Raw genomic sequence first — 22836 nt, forward strand, 5'->3', positions numbered from 1 at the left:
TGATAGCGAGCGAATGTAAGCGAATGAATAAAAAACAACGAGGATATTGGGCGTGTTCTTATGATGCCATAACAGGGAGTTATGGGAGGGTGAGGGAGGAAATGTGAGGAGAGGTAGAAGGGTCGAGATGGAGGAGTAGAAGGATTTAAGGTGACCAAAGCGAGTGAGGTACCTCAGAAGGCTGATGGATAAAAAAGGAAAAGGAAAAAGAACAGGCAAGGCGACGGAGGACGAGAGAGGATATAATTATGAATCCTTTTTTCGCACTAAGCGTTGGTCAGAGAAGCAGCACTGGCCGGAGGGTGGCGGGGACTCGAGGATGTGAGGCCGTGACTCGAGGGATTAACGGGCGTACTATAATACACGACTGGACATATGCATCAGATAGGGTATTTTATATTTATTCCTGCTTATTATTATGGTGCTAATTTTGAGCATTCTTATTTATTTACTGCTATTCTGATCTGAGCGAATGACAGGCGGTTGTCCTCAACCATGGCGGAAGAGCAGCACTGTTCCCACGAAACGAGATCGCGGGTTCCGAGGTTGCGGCGCTCGCTTTTTTTCTTTTTCTCTTTTCTCTTTTCTCATCCTCTTCCCACCCGGGGTCCATAAACGGTGGTGAGGTCACGAGTGGAGGGTGGATGGGTGTTTGAGCCTGTCGGAATAATATGGGCATTGCCTATAAAATCGCCAGGTTTATTCTTAGAGGGGGACTGATTTCTGGGGCTAGGCCGCGAAGAGACTAGGAGCGAATATCTGGCAGTTCACACTGCACGGCTAACAACTTAAGTTACTCCGTCCTTCACACTTGTTTAGGCGGCCCACGCCGCCCGACCACGGTGGACCCTCTGAAGAAACAGAAATAAACCACTCAGAAACGCGGGATGCGAGATAACTATTATTAACACGGCCATCTCAGAGACAGCAGCTGGAAATGCATGCTCTTTGGGCCGCGACACTACGACCCTGGGTCCGTGGATTCTCCCAGCTCGCTGGATCTGTGCTGTCATTCTCGAGGTAGCGGTGGTCCTGTTTAGTCTACCCCGTATTTATGAGGTATCGGTGGAAACAGCTTGTAAGTCCAGCCTAACTCCTTCGAGGGCCCCTGTCACTACTAAGTTTCCCCAGAAGGGTACAGGTAGACGAGCTCCTAAAAAAAAGCTCTTGGAGTTTCACTTTCAACTCTCTCCCTCCCATCCATATTCTCTTTTGGTCGGTCTCCTCTTTCCTTCCTTTTCCTTTCTAGTCGACTTCGTCGCGGGATGATATCATGGACGATGGGGGCCCCGCAGGTCACGGTCGGGAGACTCCCGTACTACGTAGTTGTAGCACCCTCGTACCCTCTTGCGTACTGGTCACCGACTCGGCAGTCAGCGCCGCCCCCAGGGTTCTGGGAGGTGCCAAAAAAAAAAATAAAAATAAAAATGAAAAACCCTAAAAAAAGGCGAAATGAGGATGGATCCTTGAGTCGTCAAGCCAGTCGTTCTCCGTCCAGAGTCACCTGCGGAATTATTCTCTGTAGAAGCCTGGAAATACCTTCATTGTCCCAGCCTGCACCAGCAGCCAGGGCTTGAGAGGACCTCGGGACGCTGGAAACCGACCCGATCGTAGAATTTTATTCTTAGTTCCCCCCACCGTCCTGCCCCTTTCCCTCTGGGGAATTCCTTCGCATCGCCAGGTGCAAGCCTGAAACGGCCTCCCCCATCCAGTTTCTTGACCAAAGTTGAGCCACGGCTTCTTTCCTGTTCAGGCTGTCTCCGGCCCATCTCAGGGACGACAAAACCAGATTCACCCCCGTCCGTTCCATATTCTTCCCCTCGCGTGGTGCTAGTGGAGGCCAGCGATCCCTAGGTACCCAGCGGGGGCTACAACTGACAATTTGGGTTAGCACTCGAACTTCTGCGAAACTTCGAGGGACCCCCAGTCTCCGAGGAGACGTCAATAAGAAATCCTTCCAACTTCCAAGTTCCAAATCCAAAGAAAAACACCCCACCAGATACATTTTGAACAGCCAACCGCGATTCCGCAAAGCCCTGCCCGGCTTCAAGGATGGAGTCCTCTGCCGAAATCTTTTGACCAGAAAAGCTTTGGGTTGAGCTGTGACAACCAAACACCGAGCCTGTGAATCCACCAGCCAGTTAAGACAATCATCCTGTTGCCCGTGGAGTCTCGTCTGAATCGTTTGGATGTCGAAACCCTGTTCATCCACGCTGTGGCGGTGACCTGCACCAATACCATCAAAACGCCCTGTTGAGCTGTTGGCTGGTTGGCCCCGCCGTTCCCATTCACCAACCGTCCAACTCTGGCGGACCTCCGCGAAGCTCTGAAGGACTGCTCGGATTTTGTACGGACGTGGTTAGGCTCCAAGTCTCTTTAGTGAAAGAAGCAAGCCCATCTTACCAATCATAATGGAAGTCGCTTCCTCGCCTCGTCCTCCCGAGTTTTCCGACGAAAGCACCCACGGGACTCTCACACCAGATCGAGACGGAGGCCGCTTAGCGGGGGATCTAAGATGCTAAACATAGCAAACCGTGCATTGGTTCCCACGCGATGCAAGGAGAGTCCATCTTATTGGAGACAAAATGGTAGAAATGTGGAGACCACCTACCGGCACACCAATGACTGATGCACTCAGTTTTCCCTCGAATCCGCCGTCTGGCTCTCGGGTGTTTTTATTCGCCCAGATAATGGCACGATGGGATGCATAAACGATCCTTCTGAGTGACCCCGGTCAAGGTGGTACGTACCTGAGGCATGGTAGTACTGTTACCGAAGTCACGCTGCATTGTTACCGTATAGCTGGTGGACTGACAGGCTTCGAGTCGCTGGCAGAAATCGGCTAAATTGCTCAACTGCGTCTCCTGACCAAATGTCACCCCGATCCTAAAGGCTTTGAATCAATTTCTATACAATGTTCTACATCCACCCAAGGGTCCGTCATGTCGTTAGATCTTCACCCAAGGGCAGAAGCACGGGCAGAAGTGTCCGAGTCGTTAATCCCCACCGTAGTCAATAATGCAATTGTTAATTAACATCGGTAGGATGAGTATTCATCCATCCCAGAACCGCACAATTATAATTATGGCGCATGGTGAATTTGGAATACATCGAAGAGGCCGCCACATCAAATCATCGAGGAATATTACCAAAATGCTGACATCATGAGCCAAAGGCTGTGGAATCAGCTGTCATCTGTTTTTCGGAGCTGCAAAGCTCAAGAAGGCAAATACGAGGAAGTCGCTCTGTGGTACGGATACAGTGGTACATTGTTCCCCAGGTGTGTTGTGTTGGAGCCAGGTCAAATAAACGAAAGGCGCAGCAACAAGGAAGTGACGACATAGTCTCCATCGCTCCCGAAGGAAGAGTAGTCTCATCATCGAGTGGGAAAACATTCGTGAAAAGAAAGTTGAAATCTTGGATGGCCCATGTTGCCTCATCCTCGATCCAGTAAGAATTAGTCCTAGCTCCGATGAATGAGGAAGTGGTGAGGTTCTCGTCTTCGCCTTTCGGTTTCATCGAAGGCTGGCAGTCTATCCGAGGATGGCATTTACACCTAACCCATAATGGACACGAGCTTCACCCACCTCACTTCCTCGTGATTCGAGCATGTTTCGGCTTTATGATCGGAGAAAGAGTACCGGTGATCTGAAGGCAAGCCACAGACAAAGAGGAACCGTTTCGTTCCGTGGATCCAAAAAGCGGAAGATGATGGCCAAACCGCCAACAACACTGCATAAAGTTATCACAAAGTGGGCCCAACTCGATTCAATGCCGCATCGCTCATGATGGACTGGAGGTTGAGAACGACTTGGCCTCGTTTACCTCGAATCGGTTGGTAGACCGATGGCATCGCACGAAAACCAGGGGACGAACGAGCGCCGAGCAGCAGTAGTGCGAGCGAGAAGTGGGGGAAGGAAGAAGCAGTCATAGGCAGAAGGATTTGGTTTTCTTCCTGTTGTTGTTTCAATACGGAATACGGGGCGTTTGAACAGACGGCTAACCTCGGCCAAGCATACCAAGGTGAAGAACCTCCGTCCTCAGTGAGTATTTATTTACTGTTGAAGGCCCTGTCCCCAAGATAAGTGTATCAAGTTTATCACTGAGAATTGACTGCTCCGTAATTCTTCCCACAATCAAAAACGGTCCCCCGACTCTCGAATGGCAAGTTCAGGCAAAGGCACAACAACCTGTCAGGGACCTGGCTCCCATCTCGGCGAATCCTCGGCCCTGCTTAACTATCCAATTCTCCTTCAACGCACCGCCACAGCAAACTCGGAGATCATTCCTCAAAGATACATGCGGAGCACGGCACGAAGCCGCACGAAAAAATATGGTGGGTTTGGCTGATCTTCGGCCAGTCCTAAACTGTTCCACACTGGTCAATCTTTGATGGTCACCCGGGACTCGGAAGTTCGGAGAACAACCCCACCGAGGGATCGGATAATTGAGACTTTGAGAGTGCTTCTTAACGGCGACGATGCTTCGAGTTGGAGAGGCCGAAAACTCCAAAACATTTCTCCCGGGTACATCGGCTGAGCAGCGAATACGGTGTGCACTGCGGAGTAAACTAATCCACACGGGACACATGTAGGAAACTAAAAATAACATGGCCACTGGCTTACAGTCACACACACACACACTTCCCCGAATACTCGGTCGATTATCCCAACAAGATGGATGAACTCGAGCAGAAGGAATAATGGCCAAGAGAGAAACCCAACGGTCTTGAGGGCGAGTCAGTGAGGTTACCTTAAGGTTACACATCACTGCCTCAGGATCTTCAACAACAGACACAACCCTTTAGCAGCCGCAGCCATGTAACCTCGATAATCTCCAAGCAAAGAGTAGGACGATCCCTCGCTCAGCCTCTCACCATCCACAATCTTGCAGTTGCAGCTGACAACCCTTCCTGACAGGCTCACAAGCCCCAAAATAAGCGTCCCGTGGCCCGCCTGACCAGCCAGTTATCATCAAGCATCCAGCGTCAAAACAGTGGCCCGGTTTTCTTCTTGGCTTGATCGACATAAGGGAGGAATAGCTGCACGTTGCACCTTGCATTATGATCACACCGGAGCGCAGCACTGCCCCATCTCCAACGCATTCTCTTTCCCTCACATCCTGCAGGGGAAGAGATGTAAGGCACGCAATGAACGACGAACGAGCAATGTTTTCCGCAAGAGCTGAACCACGATCAGTGTTTGTTGTCTGATGCAAGGCCACCCTACCCGCAGCGCAACTCCATCCCAACCTCGCACCTGGGAAATGCCAATTCCTTCTGCATTTCCGAGGATCAATTGGACCGACACGTTTTGAATCCCTTGAGTCCCTGGTGTAATGATCTCTCCTTGTCGATCAGATTTCCGAAGTTCAGCCATCGATCCTCCGTGCGTGCGTACGCGGCACGCCAGTGCGAACACCATCCACGCTCTGCGGCCATTATTGTATCCGTGCGGAAAATACCAAGTACCAGTAGTCTACGTGCTTGCAAACCAGCCCCCCGCCTTGATGATCAGTTGCAGCAAAAAAAAAATAGTGTGGCGCTACTTTGCACCCTGCATTTCGAGTCCAAATTTGCTGGTTTTAATTGCCTCCAGCTCTCGATAATCTATACTCAAAACACCGGGTTTCGTCAACCGGAATGAACTTACATGCCTTCCATGGACCTGGAGCCTCTTTCTTTTCTTCAAAGTCTCTTAATTGGGTGTGATGCTGATCAGGGCTCCCACCCACCCTAGTCGAAACCTTAATAGACTCAGATCGGGTTCGCCCAAACACCATTTGTCTCACCAGTCGTGTGAAACACGGAATTCGACTGACCCTCGACCCCCCGGTTGAAAGGGACGGGAAGCGAAGCCTTCAGCTGAGTGAGATCCAGCGATCTCCAAATCCCATTACTGTACCTTTTTCCCGCGTAAGATTCCAACGTCCAAGAATAACTTGCTCCATCCAGGGGCATTGGTAAAACTCTTTTCAGATGTGAGAACTGGTGTTCCTGGTGATACCCTATTACCATCCAATTCCCTGTAGCAGGTTATTTTTAGGAACTAGAAGTCGGGGAGGGCGAACCTCGCCAATCCACACAACTTTTATCTGATCAGTCCAGCCACATTGATAGCTCTTCAGCTTCGGTCTGTCTGAGATGGTATAAAAAGTCCCGGACAAAAAATAGATGAAACGTAAAAGAAATGAAATACAAAAATCACTTTAGGTAACCTAAAAGAATTTCTCAAATTGGTGGCACTCAATTCCCGTGCCCAATGCCCACTTCCCACGACTGCGATCCATAAGTTAAGTCCGGAGTAGGTACCTATTACCATTATCGGAACGTTTTTGACCCTTTCTTTGCCCAATTTCATCCTATCCCAGTTTCTAGTTAGTATGTAATCAGGAACTCGGGGACATTAGTTATTGTAGCGCTTCCCCTTATCCGGTTTCGGTTAATTAACTACGGACGTACTTCGAACGTGTGTGTCGGCATCTATCTACTTAGTGTGTCTACCGGTTCCCCAAGGGCCACTTGCCCTGCAGGGCCTACTGGGGCTACTAGCACTAATAGTAGGGACTGCGGAATAAGAGGGATGATGATCGCGTTATTCCCGAAGTGTCAAAAAAAAGCACAGGGCATAAATAAGGCCTCCCACAAGGGTCACAACAGAGACGTCAAGTTTACTTTGCGGAAGGCGTGCCGGTGCAGGTTCTCTTGCCGGAAGGAGCTTCTACTGGCGATCATGATATTCCTATTGGGATCATGTAATGATGTAAGGCAGTGTGGCGTTTTGGCGGAGAGCTGAGTGATGGAGATTCCGGCTCAACGCTCTCTCTGCTTCGTATGGGGCGGACTTGCATATTAAGAGGCAACTTTGATGAGCACTCACCAGCCGCAAGCCCAGGACTTTTTTGCTCTCCCCACATTCGGCGACGCCGTTAGATGTAAACTGGCAGGCGTTAATAGGGAAATTCAATCTTAATCGAGATAGTGTGCTTATTGTTTGTCTTGGTATGGGTGGGCTTTTATGGTCGGGAGAGAGTGGACGACATCTGTATCTACCCAGCTACCGGATGCCTTTCCCATCGCCTAACCGGGGGATTTTGCTGTCAACGGTCATCTGTGGGCTTGGTACATCTAAATAAACCTCAGTGAGCACGGATAAGTTGAACTCTGGTTGATTTGTGGTCAGTGTGCTCCGCGTGCTCCGCTGGCCTACCTAATAACTGTATATACATTTCTATTGGGGATAATCACAACACCATCCCAACAAAAATCTTGACCCTTGGGAGAATGATCCTCCTCAAACGGTGACGTAAGTTTGGCTTGTTACAGGCTCCATTCAACTCTTCATGATGATAGGGTCAAGCCAAGTTGTTGCTCAGTCAAGTCGGAGGCGCACCAAAAATAAGAGAAACTTGGCCAGTCAAGACTCAGCATCACCACCAGATCATCCCTCATACAGCAGACTGGACGAGGAAAACATGAATTCAGTGACCGCCAATTCTCTGTTAGGAATAGTCCGGTGACCGCACATTCGCTCGAGCCACCGTCGTGGAGAGTATCTCACGAAACCATTCGTCTGTTCCTGCAATGTCTCACCTCGTTATCATCTCCTCCAAAAGGAGACTCTCACATGTTCTCCACGCTCTCCCGTGCGCGTACACATCCCTGAATGTGGCTGGCTGCTTCAAAACATGTCAGAGCTGAGAGCTCTCCTGGATGGTCCGACTATAGCAGACAGGAAACAGCTTCGCCCAGAAACGGTACATCCCTGGCCGGGTTGACTTTTCCGACAGCAACCACCGGGAAAAATTACCCTCGGTGCGAAAGGGATTCGTGCTACGCAAATGCACAACCTTCTCGAATTAGAGTGTGGGTCGGTAAAAGGGCTTGATTTTGGTGTAAGAAACCTACTTTGTCGAACCGCTGCAGAGCAAGATAGTACGGCTCTGAGAGGCCAACTGCCTTTTTTGTGACAGTCTCCTTCTTGATTTTCCTTGCTGCCATCACGTATACCTTCGAAAGCGTATATCGATCCAGGCTATCGTGGTCACCGACGAGGATTTCCCCTGGCATTCTCCAACCGTGTCTCTCGTAAATAACTTCAACTAGTCGGGTGAGGGTGTCTGCCTGCCATGTCACAAGAAGTTCGGTGTGGAAAGCACTCATATACTGCTTGACCACCGATATATCAAGGTTGAGTCGAACACTCTCCGAACAAAGTTGTTTCACTTTGCTTTCGAGCAGTTTATTCGTGATCGTTAACTCCCTCAAAACCGCACAATACTCCTGATAGGAAACCATGTCAGCTTGCCCTTCGAACTTTGTTCAGCCAGCATGCAAATTGGCTCCGCGACCATTTGTCCATTCAAGATTTACAAACCTTGAGGGCAGCATCTTCTGGCCTTATCTTTGGTCGACTCGGCTTGATCTGCGAGCGATAGAAGGACAATCCGGGACCGTACCTCTGCACAATGTCGGTACTCATGGCGATAAACCCAAAGGAGAAGGCTGTGGCCGCGACAACGAAGCAATGAGTGGACTTCGATAAAATAAGGGAATAGCTACCTTGACTGCTAAAGAACGATGGTTTCTTGGGCCCGGCAGAGCCCTCGGATGGTCTATCGTAATATTGGAAACCTACGCTGGTAAGGAAAGAGCGAGTCGCCCCATGATGGTCGGGCTTGGGAAAGAGCAAGGCATTCAAATTTCATTTACATCCTCCCAGTATCAAACAACCCAAGCTGACTTACTTCGCTGTGCATACACAGACCATGAATACGGTTTTGCCCAGACCTTCTTGTCTAGAGCTTACTTCCGGAAGACTTTCCGAATTCTATGACCAGCTTTCCAAACTGCTTGCTATCCTTCATGTCCTGGAATAGTCCATCGAGGGCCGCAACATCGCTTAGCTCAGTCTGAACAACGCGTGATACAATAGGGTGGACTTTGTGTGTGCTGACAAAGTTGACCATATCCTTGAACTCTTTCCGGGATCCCATTGTAGAACCGCGTACGTCGATGTTCTTCAGAACCGCGGGCATCACAAATGGCATCTTGGGGGAAACCGTCATTCCATAGATAGAGAGGACACCACCAGCCTATGAAGAGTTAGCTTCAGAGAACACCGGGGCGCATTGTGATCCTGCTTAAATCATACCTTCAGCAATCGCACCGACTTCTCAACGGAGTCGCCGCCCGCTCCATCAATAACCGCATCGAAGTTCTTCTTTCCCTTGGGGAGTAAGCCTAGCAACTTCTTTTCCCACCCACTCTCCTTGTAATTTGCGCCTCCCTTTGCACCGAGTTCGATGGATTTTCGAATTTTATCCTCGCTTGAGCTCGTCACGTATACATCTGCACCTCGCGCAACAGCAAAGAGCAGGGCAAACAGCGCGACACCTCCGCCGATACCTGTGATTAAAACCGCAGAACCCTTGCCAGTGTTGTGCTCCCCCGCTTTAACGACTAGAGCTCTCCATCCTGTCAAGCCTGCAAGAGGCAGGGCGGCTGCTTCGGCATCTGATAGGTGCTCGGGGGCCTCTTCAACCTCCGACTCTTCAATCGTGATATAGTCCTGCAATGTCCCTTTATTGTAAAGCTTCGTTCCTCCCATGATTTTATAGCCCATCGGGTCCTCAGGTCCCTCAAGAGAATCCTTCCAGCCGGTTCCTGGATTCAGAATGACTCGCTTTCCTTGCCATCGACCTGGGTTTGTGACACCGGAACCTGCGCCCACGACAGTTCCAACTCCATCAGCACCCATGGGTACATCAAAGGTCAGACCCGGGTATAGATGCTGCCGCAGAAATACATCGCGATGATTGAGGGCTGCTGCGGACAATTTCACCAACAGCTCGGTGCCCTGCGGGGAGGGTTGGGGTAAGGTCTGCAGGGAGAGCGGATAGTAGACCTGCCCTGGCTTGCCTTCAGCTTTGCCGAGAAAGATTGCTTTCGACATGGTGGAGATAGAAAGTTCGACAATTTCCTATATCTGCAGTTATTCAATGCAACGAGGATGAAGATGTCAGATTCCAATTGTTGAAGAAGTATTCGGTTGAAATTGTATCACATCATCAAAAAAGACGACGTGCGGGGATGGGCGAGCGTTATCGATAGCCGAGGCTGTCCGGAGCGTCGACACATATCACGAGAAGAAGGAAAACTCGAGACGACAAGCGATATAAACAGTATTGCAATTCATTATTTACTCGTGCAGCCAAAACGATGAAGCAATCATTTCATCCTAGCCGATACTCGTGATGCAACTGGGGCATTGTGAATTGTGATAGAACTGCCTCGGTCCAACAATCAATTCCACCGTTCGCCAAAATATACATGGTACCAAGACAACATCAGGACACACTTATCAGCGCATCATGCATCGGTTGTGGGAAAACTAAAAAAAAAAAAAAGGACCCATATCAGAATCTCGAACAGCAGCACAGAGACTCATAATAGCTCTCTTGTTGACACCATCCCAAATCCGCCGGTGGGTGGTAACAGCTTGTTGGCGGACATTTGTATCTCGGCGGTTCGCAACTATTGTATATGTGCTGACAGTGGTGCTTGCGTTCCTGATAGCTATACCGATGGTCGGAGTAGTAGATGGGTGGCACAGGACCGCAGACGTCAGTGCGAACTTCACGGATGTATTCCCCACGCTTATAGCCTTCGCGAAGAGGTTTGCCGCTCCAGTACCAAGAGTATGGAATGTTCCGACTCGTTTGCCTTTTCGCAGACCAGAAAAGCAAGGGCATGGTTGTTGATGAAAGGGAGGATTAGGAGGAAGGGAAGTAGGAATTTGCTAGCCCGTTCGACCAGGTGGGATGCTGGATGAGACTCATCGAGTTCTCCGTTGGTTTGACTGCGTCTTTCGACATCGTCAAGTATTTATTCCGATTGGGTTGGGTCTACCGAAACGCTGTATCCTTGCCCGTATCCCATGTCCCCAAGTCCGTACGACATACGACAAACAAAGAAGGGAAACATCTACAATCTTCGGTACTAATTCTGTGCGACAACAGGGAGCCTTTCTGATACGTGCTGAAAGCATGAAAGCAGATGTACCCGGCGGAGCGAGTATCTGGAAAGGAAAGGGACCAAACATAAAAAACATAAGAGCCGAAATTCTCCCGCCAAAGCAACCAAGCTCTGTTCAGAGATGACTAAGCATCAGCTGTAGGCTGCGTAAATGACCATGATGTTGACTGGGCCTGGGAGCCATGACAACCCGGTTGCTGTTCGAGAGGAATTGGCTTAGACCTTGAGAGTTGCATGTGCTCTCCTGTAAGGGATGGCAGGGTGACCCTTGCTGCGAGTCGAAGTTCAAAGCCCCCCATGCTATGGTGAATGGTCCAATGTCCAGTGATCTTCTGCAACGCAACGCTGACCGCAGAATATCGGCAGGGCCAAGGCGAGAACCCCAGACGCCGTTGGCGCGTCCGGTTTTGAATCCGTGCAGTAATTGGCGTTCCAAGACGCGTCCAGAAAGTGCCCAAGTGGCTGTGAGCCTGCAAGTGTAGAAGTACAGCGAGGGGCTGGGGTTGGATTGTGGAGGTCGCGTGCCAATCGCATTCTGGGGGTTTCTCGCAGATCCTGGGTCACCGACCCCTAAACAGGGCTGGGATATAATCGAAGTCAGTTTGAAAGTTGAACCTTGAAGAATTACCATTCAATTGCACCGGGATATGGGGAGCGCGAATGATACATATGCTGTGTACCATCACACCTATCAGCAAGAGTCTGTTTGCGTTGACTCAGATTTCGCAGGGAAATTGACTTGAATGACACAGAAATTAGTGTGATTTTGTTAGTGATACTCGCAAGTCTTCCAGATCCAACCCATCACCCCGCAAGCAGGTTCAGGTTGTGTTCGTTCTTAGATACCAGGGAATCTGGCATTTGTCGAAGGGGTTTTATCTCAAGATTAGGATGATTTCACGGAGAGCAAACAATGACTTGGTTGGATGCATCTTCCCTTTGTCTTCTTTTTAACAGCAGGAACCTTCTTTTCGAAATTTATTTTTATTTTTGCGCAAACTGTTAAAACATACGCTGGAAAAGCGACACGTCGAAGGGAACGAACTTGAGAAGGCGTTTGCGTCTGAAGCACCAGTGGTCTTCGCGCGTGGCATTACAAACAATTCGGTCTGGCAGGGGATAACAACCACGCACCATTTCCCAAGATTCTCGAAGCTGCAATATAACTTCACTTCAAAGTCTTCGTGCTGAGATTTATAGCTCCTGGTGCTAAATAGTAAGAGCCCATTATAGAAATCAATATAAAAAAACTCCTCGGTATTCTCGTGAGAAGGTTTCGTGATGATTGGTGTTCCAGGGAGCTTTACCGAAGAAATGGTTTGTGTGTGTTCTGTGGCAGAATAAATTTCATAAAATTTGAGGGTTGGCTAGTGTCGAGCAGAATAAGATACAGCCGTGACGTCGACAGTACCTGCGACACTAATGCCACGGCCCTAGCTAATTCGCCGCAGCCTCTTCATTTTTCTCAGGAACTTCGAGCCTCTCCAGATCTTCTTCTTGACTTGGATCGTCTAGCGTTCTTCTTTCGTCTCGACTTCAACCTCACCCCTCCCGCTATCTGCCCTCAGAAACTCTGCTAGAGCACGTACGTGATATCCTCGCCTCGCTGTTTGCTCCCGTCCTGCCCGCTTCTTCTGCCCTCATCCAGCGCGGATTTTGTGCCCTTTCCCTCTTCCACGTCCGTCGAACGATTCGTCCTAACACCGCACATTGCTCCGTGGCAGTTCTAACTTTAATATAGCTTCCAACTCTCGACATTTGCATCTTTCTTCCTCATTCTTATCAACCTTCGATCTTCATACATCGTTCTTTAGCAAACCAACTTCGACATAATGCCGACGCCACTCCCTTCGAGTTTCGCTTCGGCCGCCGCTGGCAACACCCAAGATGCCTCGAGTAGGAGAGGTGATGGAACCGCTGGTGGAGAATGGTATGCAACCCAGCATTGTTTTCTCGTTCTCTCTCCGTGGCTGCAATCAGCAATCTATCTATCTAGTTTTCGTCCCTGCCTGCTAATTGCTTCTTTTTTTCGAACTAGGTCACGCACTCGTATGAACGGAGCAACACAAACTTTCCGTCGTCCATCAGTTGCCACAAATCCTTCTCACACTCGAGAACCACTCTCCGCCACGACTCCGACCGGCGGTGCCTATCCTACGCACATGTCTTCCACTCTTTCGAGCGTGTCACGTAACGGGCCGTCTAGCGACACCCGTTATTCAAAGGACCAGCTTCTCGACCTGTATAAGGCTCAACGGGATACTGGGATTCTGACTAAAAATGTTGCGGATTATTTTGTCGCCGAATGGAACCCTCACGTGGAGAATGCGTCGATGAATGGGGTTTGGGGGAAACGGGATGACCACAAAGATAATTCAAATGGACCTGAGGTGTGTTGGGATCATGGAGGAGAAGTTGAGCCTCTGGGGTTGGTGGATATGACCGATGATGAGAAAGAGGTTTGCTTCCCTGTTTGAGGCCTCATCTGCGGCTTGTATTGCTTCTTCCGAAGTTTTGTGCTAACTACTATAGATATTCACCGTCTCGGTCAATTCCCCACTGAAGCCGCCGCCCACCAACGCTTCTAAGGAAAACGTAACTACCGGTGGCCCAGGCCGCAGAACTTCGGTATCCTACTCGCAAGGAAATGCGAACCCCTACAATACCTCGTCCCCCAGTTCAGCACGGCCGGGTCCACGACGCCGGGAAACAGGCGAATCAGTTGCGAACCCCATGTCGCCCACGACGAGCGGCTCTCGCTTTTTCCGTGACGAACCTAATACCTCAACCCCGCCTCCGTCGCTCCTGCGCCGCAAAACCGATTTTCGAGACACTACATCTGTTTCTAAGTGGGAAGAAAAGGAAAAAGAAGCTCAAGGCCGAGAGACAGCGGAGGCTTCTTCGCCCTTTGGTTCTTTGAAGCGTAGCTCTACGAACCCTGTGGCAATGCCTGGCTCGACCTCTCCTTGGCCGTCTGCTTCTCAGAACGCCAATTTTTCGCCCATGGGTGCCTTTGGAGCGTTTAATATGGGCTCATCCAGCGCTGCACAAACCCCGACGACTGAGAAGAAACCCGGATTTGGTAGTTTGCGTGGGGAAAGTCGCTTGAAGGGATTGTTCTCAAAGGATAGCCTGGAAGACGTTTCTTCCATTAGGGAGAAGCCGTCATTGAGTAATCTGGAACGTCTCGGTGAGAGTGAAGCTGAAAAGCGGTCTCAATCGCCTTGGGGTGAACAATTCAAGACTCGCGCCGGCCGAAGCGAAACAAACCCATTTTCGGACGAGCCTCGCAGTGGGAGCGCTGCTCTAGGGGGGTCTCAGGACGTTAGTTCCCCTTCGCAGGCGGCGGACCAGCTTGGATTCTCCGCCTTTGGAATGACGTCTAGCATCCCTGGGTTCCGTGAATTGATGCAGAGCCACGAGAACTCGCGCAACCCGACACCTCACCTCCATGGGCGTGAACCTACCAGCCCCACGAATACAAACCCATACCAAAGCCCACAACATGGCGAGAGGGGGGATGCGGATGATGTGGACACTGACGGTTCTGACATTCAAACTACTAGCCATCCCGGACTTAGTGGTCTGCGAGACTCGAGCACCTTTGGCTCCGTCCGTCGTGTGGGATCTGGAATGGATCTTCCATCTCTCGACCGTAGCCAAACCTCTAGCGTCGCAGGGAACCGGAGTTTCAGCAATCTGGGTAGCCTTGGTGGGCTCCCCTCTCTTGGTGGCTCTGGATGGCCGTCTAGCGGAGCTGTTGGCACTCCGACCAAGGAGAGGTCTGCCTTTGCTGGAGGCTTTGGCGACCCTATTTTTGGCTCAATGGCTGACCTCCAGTCTCCGAGTTTATCGACCTTGGGTGGAGGCGGACTCTTTAGTCCTCACACTGGAATCTCAGGCACTGGAAGCATCGGTCGTTCAAGCAAACTCGGTTCGCTCTTTCCGCAAGCGATGCAGGAACAAATTCAGGGCGATCAGCAAAGGCAAGATTTGGGCAGTCTTGATGAGACGCAGCAAGGTGAGTTTCATTTTATCGTATATTTCGAACAGTTCTAACGCGAAATCAGATCTACAAGCAGACGCTTCTGGTCAGCCGATTCCTGCGACCACATCCACTTCGCATACGCCAGTTTCCGCTGTAGGCTCCATTCCGACTTCCATCGTTCAAGAAGGGCAACAGACAAGCCAAGCGGGAAGCACTGCAGGCTCGGTCCCCACAGCTCAGCAGCGGACCATGGTGATGCCGGACAGAATGCGCTGGATCTACCGGGATCCGCAAGGAAACATACAGGGCCCATGGACAGGATTGGAAATGCATGATTGGTTCAAGGCTGGTTTCTTCAGCCCGGACCTGCAAATCAGGAAGCTAGAGGATCCAGAGTTCGAGCCACTAGCTCAGCTGGTGCGGCGCATTGGCAACTCGCGAGAGCCATTTCTCGTTCCACAGATTGGAGTTCCCCATGGTCCCGAGCCGAACGCAGCTACATGGGGAGGACCTGCTCCTTCTGGCTCCGCCCAACCTCCATTCCCAGGAAGTTTCCCAAGCTTTGGCACCACCCTGACGGCTGAGCAGCAGAATGCTTTGGAGCGTCGCAAGCAAGAGGAACAGTATCTCATGGCGCGGCAGAAGGAGCATCTTGCTCAACAACAGGCTATAATGAAGCAGATCAATTTCCAGCCTGGAGTTCCTGGAATTCACCCTCCTCAACTTCAACACCATTCCAGTGCTCACAGCCTTCACAGTCAGCCCAGCTTTGGCAGCATCGCCTCGCCAATTGGTTTCCAACCTTCTCCTATCCAAGGTCCGATGCAGCAGCAGCAGCAACAGCAACAGCAACAATCTGGCTCCGGTTTTTTCGATGCTCCAGGCCCTATCAGGCCGAACCCCCTGCCCAACGTTGGCTCCCAGATGCTCGGGACGGATTTTTTAAACAGCAGCCAAGAGCAGCTCCCTACTCTTCTCGATCGTTTGAACGTGAACAGTCGATCCGATCCTTTTGCCTTCGGTAGCCCAACGTCGCTCGCCGCTCGACAGCCCGATAATTTATTTCCCAGTCCGCAGGTAGCATCCATGCTGCAAGACCGCGCACGACTGCAGCAGGAGCAAGAGCAATTTGACAGCACCCACGGTGACAGCTTGTTTGACCAGCAGGCCCGCGAGGAAAGGCTTCGTCAGTTTCATGCTCTAAGGGCACAAGAAGGTGAATTTGGTTTACAAACTGCCGAAGGGCTACCAACTCATCTCGCTACCGATCCTTCTCAATCGCTTGAAGGTGTCGAACAAAGTTCAGCTATCGAGGAAACCTCGGCATCGCTAGGACAAGAAGAGCCCGTCTTGACCCTTTCGCAGCAGGTCCAAAAGGCCGCCCAAGAGCAGGAGGAACAGGAGCAGAAGAAGCAACAAGCCGCCAGTGACGTTGCTTGGGCTACTAAAGGTGACTCTGCCATGCCCCAGCCCTTCCCTCCACCACCGTCGGCTTCACCCCTACCTGCTCCAGCTGCCCAGCGTAACCGCCAGAATGTAGCGGAGTCCCTCGCTGCCAACTCGCGTTCTCAAACCCAGACACCTGTTGAGGCACCTACCACGTCCGTTGCACCATGGGCCAAGGAGGTGAACGAGATGCCAAAGGGGCCGTCTCTCAAGGAAATCCAAGAGGCCGAGGCACGTAATGCAGCACAGAGAGAAGAGTTGGCAGCAGCCACTCGCAGAGCACAGCTACTTGCGGAGCAGGAGCGCCTTAGCCAGGCTCAGGCTCAGCAAGCTCCTGGTCTCCCATCGAGCGCCAACTGGGCCAGCGCTGGATCCCCCGCAACTCCCACATCGAGTGGCTCAGTCTGGAATAACAAGGGTTCAGCTCCAACTGCCACGACAAAGAAGACCTTAGCCCAGATTCAGAAAGAAGAAGAGGCTCGTAAGCAACGTTCGGCTGCTGCTGCTGCTGCCCAGGCAGCTCAGAATACTGTGGCTACTTCCCCCGCCCCCGCTCCTGCTCCCTCTTCTGCTGGAAAGCGATATGCGGACTTGGCCAGCAAAGCGCCAGCTGCCTCTCCAGTCAATGCCAGCTCTGGCGCATGGACCACAGTTGGTGCCAGCGGCAAGGCCAAGGCACCTCCTGCAGCACCCACGGGTCCGCGCTCCACCAGTGGGCCTGTTCCCATCGCATCATCGCCAGTCCGACCCAAGCCGGTGACAGCAGTTCCTACCGCACCGCGGGCCATTCCTGTCAGCGCACCTTCGAACCCTAGCCGGCCCATGGAGGAATTTGCCAAATGGGCTAAGCTGACGCTGGGCAAGGGCTTGAACAGCAACATCAATGGTATGACCTCTTAATGAGTTTTTTTTTGAAAAAACCGAAGCTAACATTCTACTAGTTGATGACTTTGTCCAGCAGCTACAGCTTCTCCCCGCAGAGGCGGAAATCATTTCGGACTCAGTGTATGCCAACTCGCAGACGCTCGATGGCCGACGATTTGCCGATGAGTTTATTCGCCGCCGCAAGCTGGCCGATAAGGGCATTGTGGAGTCGGTGTCCACGAGCGCCCTTTCGGAGACAAACGGCGGGGGATGGAGCGAGGTTGCTAAGAAGGGATCTGCTAGCACACCGCGAGAGGAGGATACTAGCAGTGCGGCATTCAAGATGGTTGCGCCTCGCAAGAAGGGCAAACGGTGAATGTGACTCATGTATGTATGATAGTCAGCATGGCTGGCATTTTGTATCTCCACTTGTAGTTTAATGTGAGACTCTGGACCGCCCCGTCTTTTACTTTTTCTCCATTCCCAAAAACGTAATTTTTACTTTCCCCCGCCCTCCTTGCATCTCATCCTTTTCAAATCTCAAGAACAGTCACAATATGGCTTCACGGACCTCCTTTGGTGGCCCCATGAAAAACCACTTCCTCATCGACCCCAACTACCGAAACCTGAACCACGGTTCCTTCGGGACATACCCGACTCAAATCCTCGAAGCTCAACAATCCATTCAAAAGTCACTCGAGGCCGCTCCAGACATCTTCATCCGCTACACCCAACCACCCCTTCTTGACAAATCGCGTCAAACCCTCGCGACGCTTCTTAATGTCCCCGTCTCTGAGTGCGTCCTTGTAAAAAACGCAACTACCGGGGTGAACACGGTCCTGCACAACCTTGCCTTCACCCACACTATAACACCCAACGATGTCGTGATCTACTTCGACACAGTCTACGGCGCTGTCGAGCGCAGCCTCCTCGCACTTAAAGAGAGCTGCGGCGTTCAGCTGCGGAAAGTGAAGTATACTTTCCCGCTTGAAGAGGGTGAGCTTGTTGCTAGGTTTCGCGATGTCGTGGAAGAGGTGAAGCGGGAGGGGCTCGTACCCAGGGTCGCTGTCTTTGAGACGATTATCTCGAACCCGGGCATCAGATTCCCGTTTGAAGAGGTGACGAGGCTCTGTAGGGAACTAGGGATTCTGAGTCTGATTGATGGAGCGCATGGCGTTGGAATGATCAAGCTTGATTTGGATAAGCTCGGGGCGGACTTTTTTACGAGTAATTGTCATAAGTATGGGTGTCTTTATTTTGGTCTTGGGTTCTTCTTTTGCTAACTCGACTGTTTAGGTGGCTCTATACCCCGCGCTCTTGCGCGGTCCTCTATGTTCCAACAAGGAACCAGCATCTGATTCGGACCAGCCTGCCGACATCATGGAACTATGTCCCACCGGCTCCTTCTACAACGAGCACCCAGGGAGCAGATGATGAAGAGCTCCTCCCGTCTGTGCTCCCCACTACAGGAGATCCAAAGTCAGCCTTCGTCACGCTGTTTGAGTTCACCGGGACAGCCGACGACAGCGCATATGCCTGCGTCCCCGCTGCAATGAAGTTTCGCACTGAAGTCTGCGGCGGTGAGGAAGCGATCTATGGCTACCTTGAGAAACTGGCGGGGGAAATAGGGGACGTTGTCGCTGCGGCGCTGGGGACGGAAGTTCTTAGGGCTGTGAAGGGAGAAACTGGGGGGTTGGGATGTGCGTTGGTTAATGTACGCTTGCCGGTGAGGATCATTGAATCTCTGCCTCCGGCCCGAAAGGAATCCGATTCATCAAATGGGATGATATATGTGCGGTCTGAGGATGCGAGTAGCTTGTCGCATTGGATGCATGCGCAACTGGTGGAAAGGGGCACCTTCGTGCCCATTTTCCCGCATGGAGAGTGGTTCTTTACTAGGCTGAGTGCGCAAATTTATCTGGATCGAAGTGACTTTGAGTGGTTGGCTGGTATATTAAAGGAGATTCTGGGAGGGGTAGAAGGGTTTTTGAATACCCTCAAGGTCCCCAAAGCCAGTCTATAAATGAGGTTCAGTGGCCCGCCCTCGTGAGGCATAGGTCAAATATATACATAAATAGTTTGTCTAGTTGGCATCAGCGGAAAAGACACGCTTCCCATCAAAGTACGTTTCGCAAACTCTTGCCTCCAGCAGCTTCTCTGCATCCCAATCCATATCAACTATCACAAAATCAGCCTTCTTCCCCACCTCTAGAGATCCTGTGATATCATCCGCGAAGCAAGAATACGCCGACCCAGCCGTGGCCGCCTGAACAGCCTGCAAAAGATTCAAGGCAAACCCCGGGTTCACGGTTTCCTCACATTGGGGCTCCCGCGCAGACCGTCTCGTCGTCGCCGTATACAAGTTCCGCAACGGGAGGTGCGGCGCCGTCGGCGAATCCGTCCCAATGGCCACATTTGCCCCCTTGTCATGGAACTCCCGGTAGGCAAACGCACGCCGCACACGCTCTGGTCCGAGAAGGCGAGTCCAGGCGCGCAGGATAGCTGGGTCAGCATGGACAGGCTGGATACTAGCAGTTATTCCTAGGGCTGCGAGCCGCTCTGCGTCTCCTGGGGCCGTGACCTCGAGGTGTTCGATACGGTGGCGACGCGAGACACCATCCGCCGGCTTCACAGTCTCTAAGGCATCAATTGCAAGACGCACAGCTGCATCACCGATAGCATGCAGAGCACACTGAAGACCTGCCCCGTCGGCCCGCTGCACGACCTTGGCGAGGATACCAGCCTCCCAGAGCGGCGCGGGCGAAGCCACAGCTGTACTATAGGGCTCAGTAAGAGCAGCAGTGCAGGCATCCACTACTCCATCACAGATGACCTTTATCCCTGCTATACGGAAATCCGGCGAGGTCGTCTTGTTGTATTCGGCATGTAGGGCGATCGCCCGATCAACCTGGGACAGAACCTCAGCCTCTGTCGCGGCAGGCGAGATGATCCAATGCATGGCGAGACGAATGGGGATGGATTCCTGCGCACGCAGCTGCGCAACCGTCTCCCAAATATTCTCGTCCGTGGCCATCTCCACCATCCCCGTGTACCCGGCGGCATTGTATGCGGCCACGGCGTTTCGCACGTACGCGTGTTTCTCAGCTACCGAGGCCACGCGCGCGGTATGCGGCCAGACAATCGTAACGGCCGCAGCTTCGCTAAGGAGTCCCGAGGGGCGGCCATCCTTGTCGCGTGCAATATCTCCCCCCTCTGGATCGGGGGTGGTAGCGTCGACGCCGAGATCGGCGAGGGCAGCGGAATTGCACCAGGCGGAGTGGAGGTCTTTGGAGTCGATGAAGATAGGCCGGGTGTCGAGGTCATCGATCATGCTGGCGAGTGCCTGGCCATCGGTCATGGAATGCATCCAACCACTGCAGAAAAGGCGTTCTGCGTGTGGGCGTTGAGCGGCACCTGTGCAGATAGCATTCCGGATGTCTTCTATGTTTTTGCACTGCGAGAGATCGATTTTGGATAGGGAGGCTCCGAAGAGGAGCAGGTGCATATGTCTGTTTTTATCTTACTTTTAATACCGTGAAATACATAGAGGTGGGATAATACACCTACCCATCAATGAAACCCGGCAGAACTCGCCGTCCAGCTAGGTCAACCTGCTGGTCAGACACAGGAGCATTCTGCTCGGAGCCCACGTAAACAATACGATCATCTTCCACGGCCAGGCAAGACGCCTCCGTTGGTGAGGCGATAACGGCGTTGCGAAAGAGAGTCTTCATGGCGGGGTAGTAGTGAGTTGGAGTTGTGGAGAGAAGAATGAAGCATTTGGTACGCGGGGAATCGGCTCGAATTCCATTCTCGCAGCGTAGTTCGTTTCATGGATACCAAATTGCCATTCCTGTTTTTCGTTACATCGTAGGCCTATGTTCTATTCTGCTATTCAAGCTAAGGGTAACACTTTCAAAAAAAAAAAAAAAACAAAAGGAATTAAACACTAAGAGAAGCAAAAAGAAAAAGCAAACCCCAAACATCAATCTCCCCCGCCAAGTCGACTACGAACCCATCCAGCCCAACTTCCCGATCCTTCACCACGGCTTGTCCGTGAACTGGGACCCTGCTCTTCATCAAATGAAGAATGTGCGCTGGATCTCGAGAACGAGCCTGGTCGTCTAGTTTGGTTAGGGTTCCCCTCGGATCTGCACAAAAGGTGAAAAAAAGAAAAGATCATCAGTTACCAATTCATGATGTGAGCCTGTACTGGGCGTATACTTACGGCGCCGTTGTTGTCGCTTCCTCACTCGTTGGGTCTATTGCTCGTCGACAATGTGGGCAAGTGTTATGTTGACTCAGCCACATTTCGATGCACTGCGGATGGAACCAGTGTGTGCAGGGAAGAACGGTGACCTGGTCGTCGACTTTGACAGCGTCCATGCAAATCGAACATTCGGTGCTTTCAACGCCTCCCAGCATATCCTTGGTGACTGCTTTCTTCGGGAGGGCGTGAATGGCATCCTGAGAGGCTGGGGGCGCAGCAGTGCGGTCCCCATTCTGCTCCGCTAGTTGTGATATTATCCGGTCTAGCTCTTCCTGGGAGTATACTGCATCGCCGCTGCGCATGCTTAAGAGTGTAGAAATGAGCTGCCCTATAGGCGCTCCGCCTCCAGTCACAACACGCACATGGGGCCCACCGGGGCCAGTTTGCGTGTTGGCGAGGTTGGACTGAAACAATTGAAGAATACTACAGTAGTGGGTTAGATGAAAGGCCTGTCTTTTTAAATATTTGTGGTAAACTTACTCTGACAAACTCCGCAATGGGTTGTCCATGGGCTGGGGCCCATCTGCATCACGGGGAAACAGTCCCGTATGCGGCTGGTTGTGGCCTGTCCGGTTGCCTGCTCCATACATATCATCGAATGGTGAGCTAGGCCCATGGCCACGCGCAGCCCGTTCTCGGTTTATTCCAGCAGTTTCCCGGTTGAGTTCGGAAATACCGTGAAAGAACGAGTCCAAGCCATCCATCGCGGGGCCGGAACCCATCCCTCTTTGTACACCAGGTACTCTGCGAGGTGGCATGCTGTGTGCTGAGAAAGAGAACTGGAGGTTACCGCCGGGAGACCGGTAAGTTCTCTGGGTATAGCGGTAGCCAGGACCTCCGTCCCATCCATGCATACCATTGTCTCTCCCAGGGTCCATGCGGACCCATGGGTTGTGGTCAGTCCAAGGATTGACTGGCGGAGGGGATGGCGAGCGGTCGCCAGGGAAGGTCTCGGGGGGGTCGGGGTGTGAGAGTTCGGGTTCGGGGTCCGTGTCGGGAGGAATTTCAATCTGCGCGCGTGAATATAGTTCATTGAACAAAGTCAGATTCGGAATACAAACGATTTCAGTAAAATCGGAGCCGCAGTGCGGGCACTCCAGGCTGTCATGCAGGCGGCGGGGCCATACTCGACCGCAGGCGTGACACTGAACGCGATCGTCGGTATCCATGATGTTGAAGTGCGGAGTAGAGGTCAGATGAGAGAGATTAGAGTGACAGAATATAACCCGATGG

General features: G+C 51.8%; 6 protein-coding genes across 6 annotated transcripts; 2 read left to right on the plus strand and 4 right to left on the minus strand.

Annotated features, from left to right (window-relative positions):
- Positions 1 to 3844: 3844 nt before the first annotated feature.
- On the minus strand, positions 3845 to 4940 carry ASPVEDRAFT_644573 (uncharacterized protein). The gene has a single exon (XM_040815730.1). The coding sequence runs from the start codon at positions 4765 to 4767 to the stop codon at positions 4171 to 4173; it is 597 nt and encodes a 198-aa protein (XP_040667378.1). The 5' UTR covers positions 4768 to 4940; the 3' UTR covers positions 3845 to 4170.
- Positions 4941 to 7500: 2560 nt separating this feature from the next.
- On the minus strand, positions 7501 to 9953 carry ASPVEDRAFT_52535 (putative alcohol dehydrogenase; the record flags this gene model as incomplete). The annotated part of the gene is made up of 5 exons (XM_040814651.1): positions 7501 to 7577; positions 7903 to 8281; positions 8376 to 8503; positions 8808 to 9093; positions 9153 to 9953. 5 exons carry the CDS (start codon positions 9951 to 9953, stop codon positions 7501 to 7503), a joined length of 1671 nt encoding a protein of 556 aa, XP_040667379.1.
- Positions 9954 to 10951: 998 nt separating this feature from the next.
- Positions 10952 to 12035, minus strand: ASPVEDRAFT_644899 (uncharacterized protein). The gene is made up of 2 exons (XM_040815734.1): positions 11775 to 12035; positions 10952 to 11707 (listed from the first exon to the last, which is right to left on the minus strand). Exon 2 carries the CDS (start codon positions 11664 to 11666, stop codon positions 11151 to 11153), a length of 516 nt encoding a protein of 171 aa, XP_040667380.1. The 5' UTR covers positions 11667 to 11707; positions 11775 to 12035; the 3' UTR covers positions 10952 to 11150.
- An 832-nt stretch (positions 12036 to 12867) lies between these two features.
- ASPVEDRAFT_52536 (uncharacterized protein) lies at positions 12868 to 17709 on the plus strand (the record flags this gene model as incomplete). Its single annotated transcript, XM_040814652.1, has 5 exons — positions 12868 to 12965; positions 13074 to 13494; positions 13568 to 15056; positions 15106 to 17355; positions 17411 to 17709. The coding sequence occupies 5 exons, from the start codon at positions 12868 to 12870 to the stop codon at positions 17707 to 17709; spliced, it is 4557 nt and encodes a 1518-aa protein (XP_040667381.1).
- Positions 17710 to 17890: 181 nt separating this feature from the next.
- On the plus strand, positions 17891 to 19356 carry ASPVEDRAFT_129847 (putative aminotransferase family protein (LolT); the record flags this gene model as incomplete). The annotated part of the gene is made up of 2 exons (XM_040806667.1): positions 17891 to 18573; positions 18630 to 19356. 2 exons carry the CDS (start codon positions 17891 to 17893, stop codon positions 19354 to 19356), a joined length of 1410 nt encoding a protein of 469 aa, XP_040667382.1.
- Positions 19357 to 19416: 60 nt separating this feature from the next.
- Positions 19417 to 22772, minus strand: ASPVEDRAFT_28278 (uncharacterized protein; the record flags this gene model as incomplete). Its single annotated transcript, XM_040810093.1, has 6 exons — positions 19417 to 20842; positions 20901 to 21061; positions 21121 to 21186; positions 21349 to 21484; positions 21562 to 22026; positions 22084 to 22772. 6 exons carry the CDS (start codon positions 22770 to 22772, stop codon positions 19417 to 19419), a joined length of 2943 nt encoding a protein of 980 aa, XP_040667383.1.
- Between the last annotated feature and the right edge of the window lie 64 nt (positions 22773 to 22836).

This window comes from Aspergillus versicolor (genome assembly GCF_001890125.1).
Source record: "Aspergillus versicolor CBS 583.65 unplaced genomic scaffold ASPVEscaffold_4, whole genome shotgun sequence".
In the NCBI taxonomy this organism is placed as follows: domain Eukaryota; kingdom Fungi; phylum Ascomycota; class Eurotiomycetes; order Eurotiales; family Aspergillaceae; genus Aspergillus; species Aspergillus versicolor.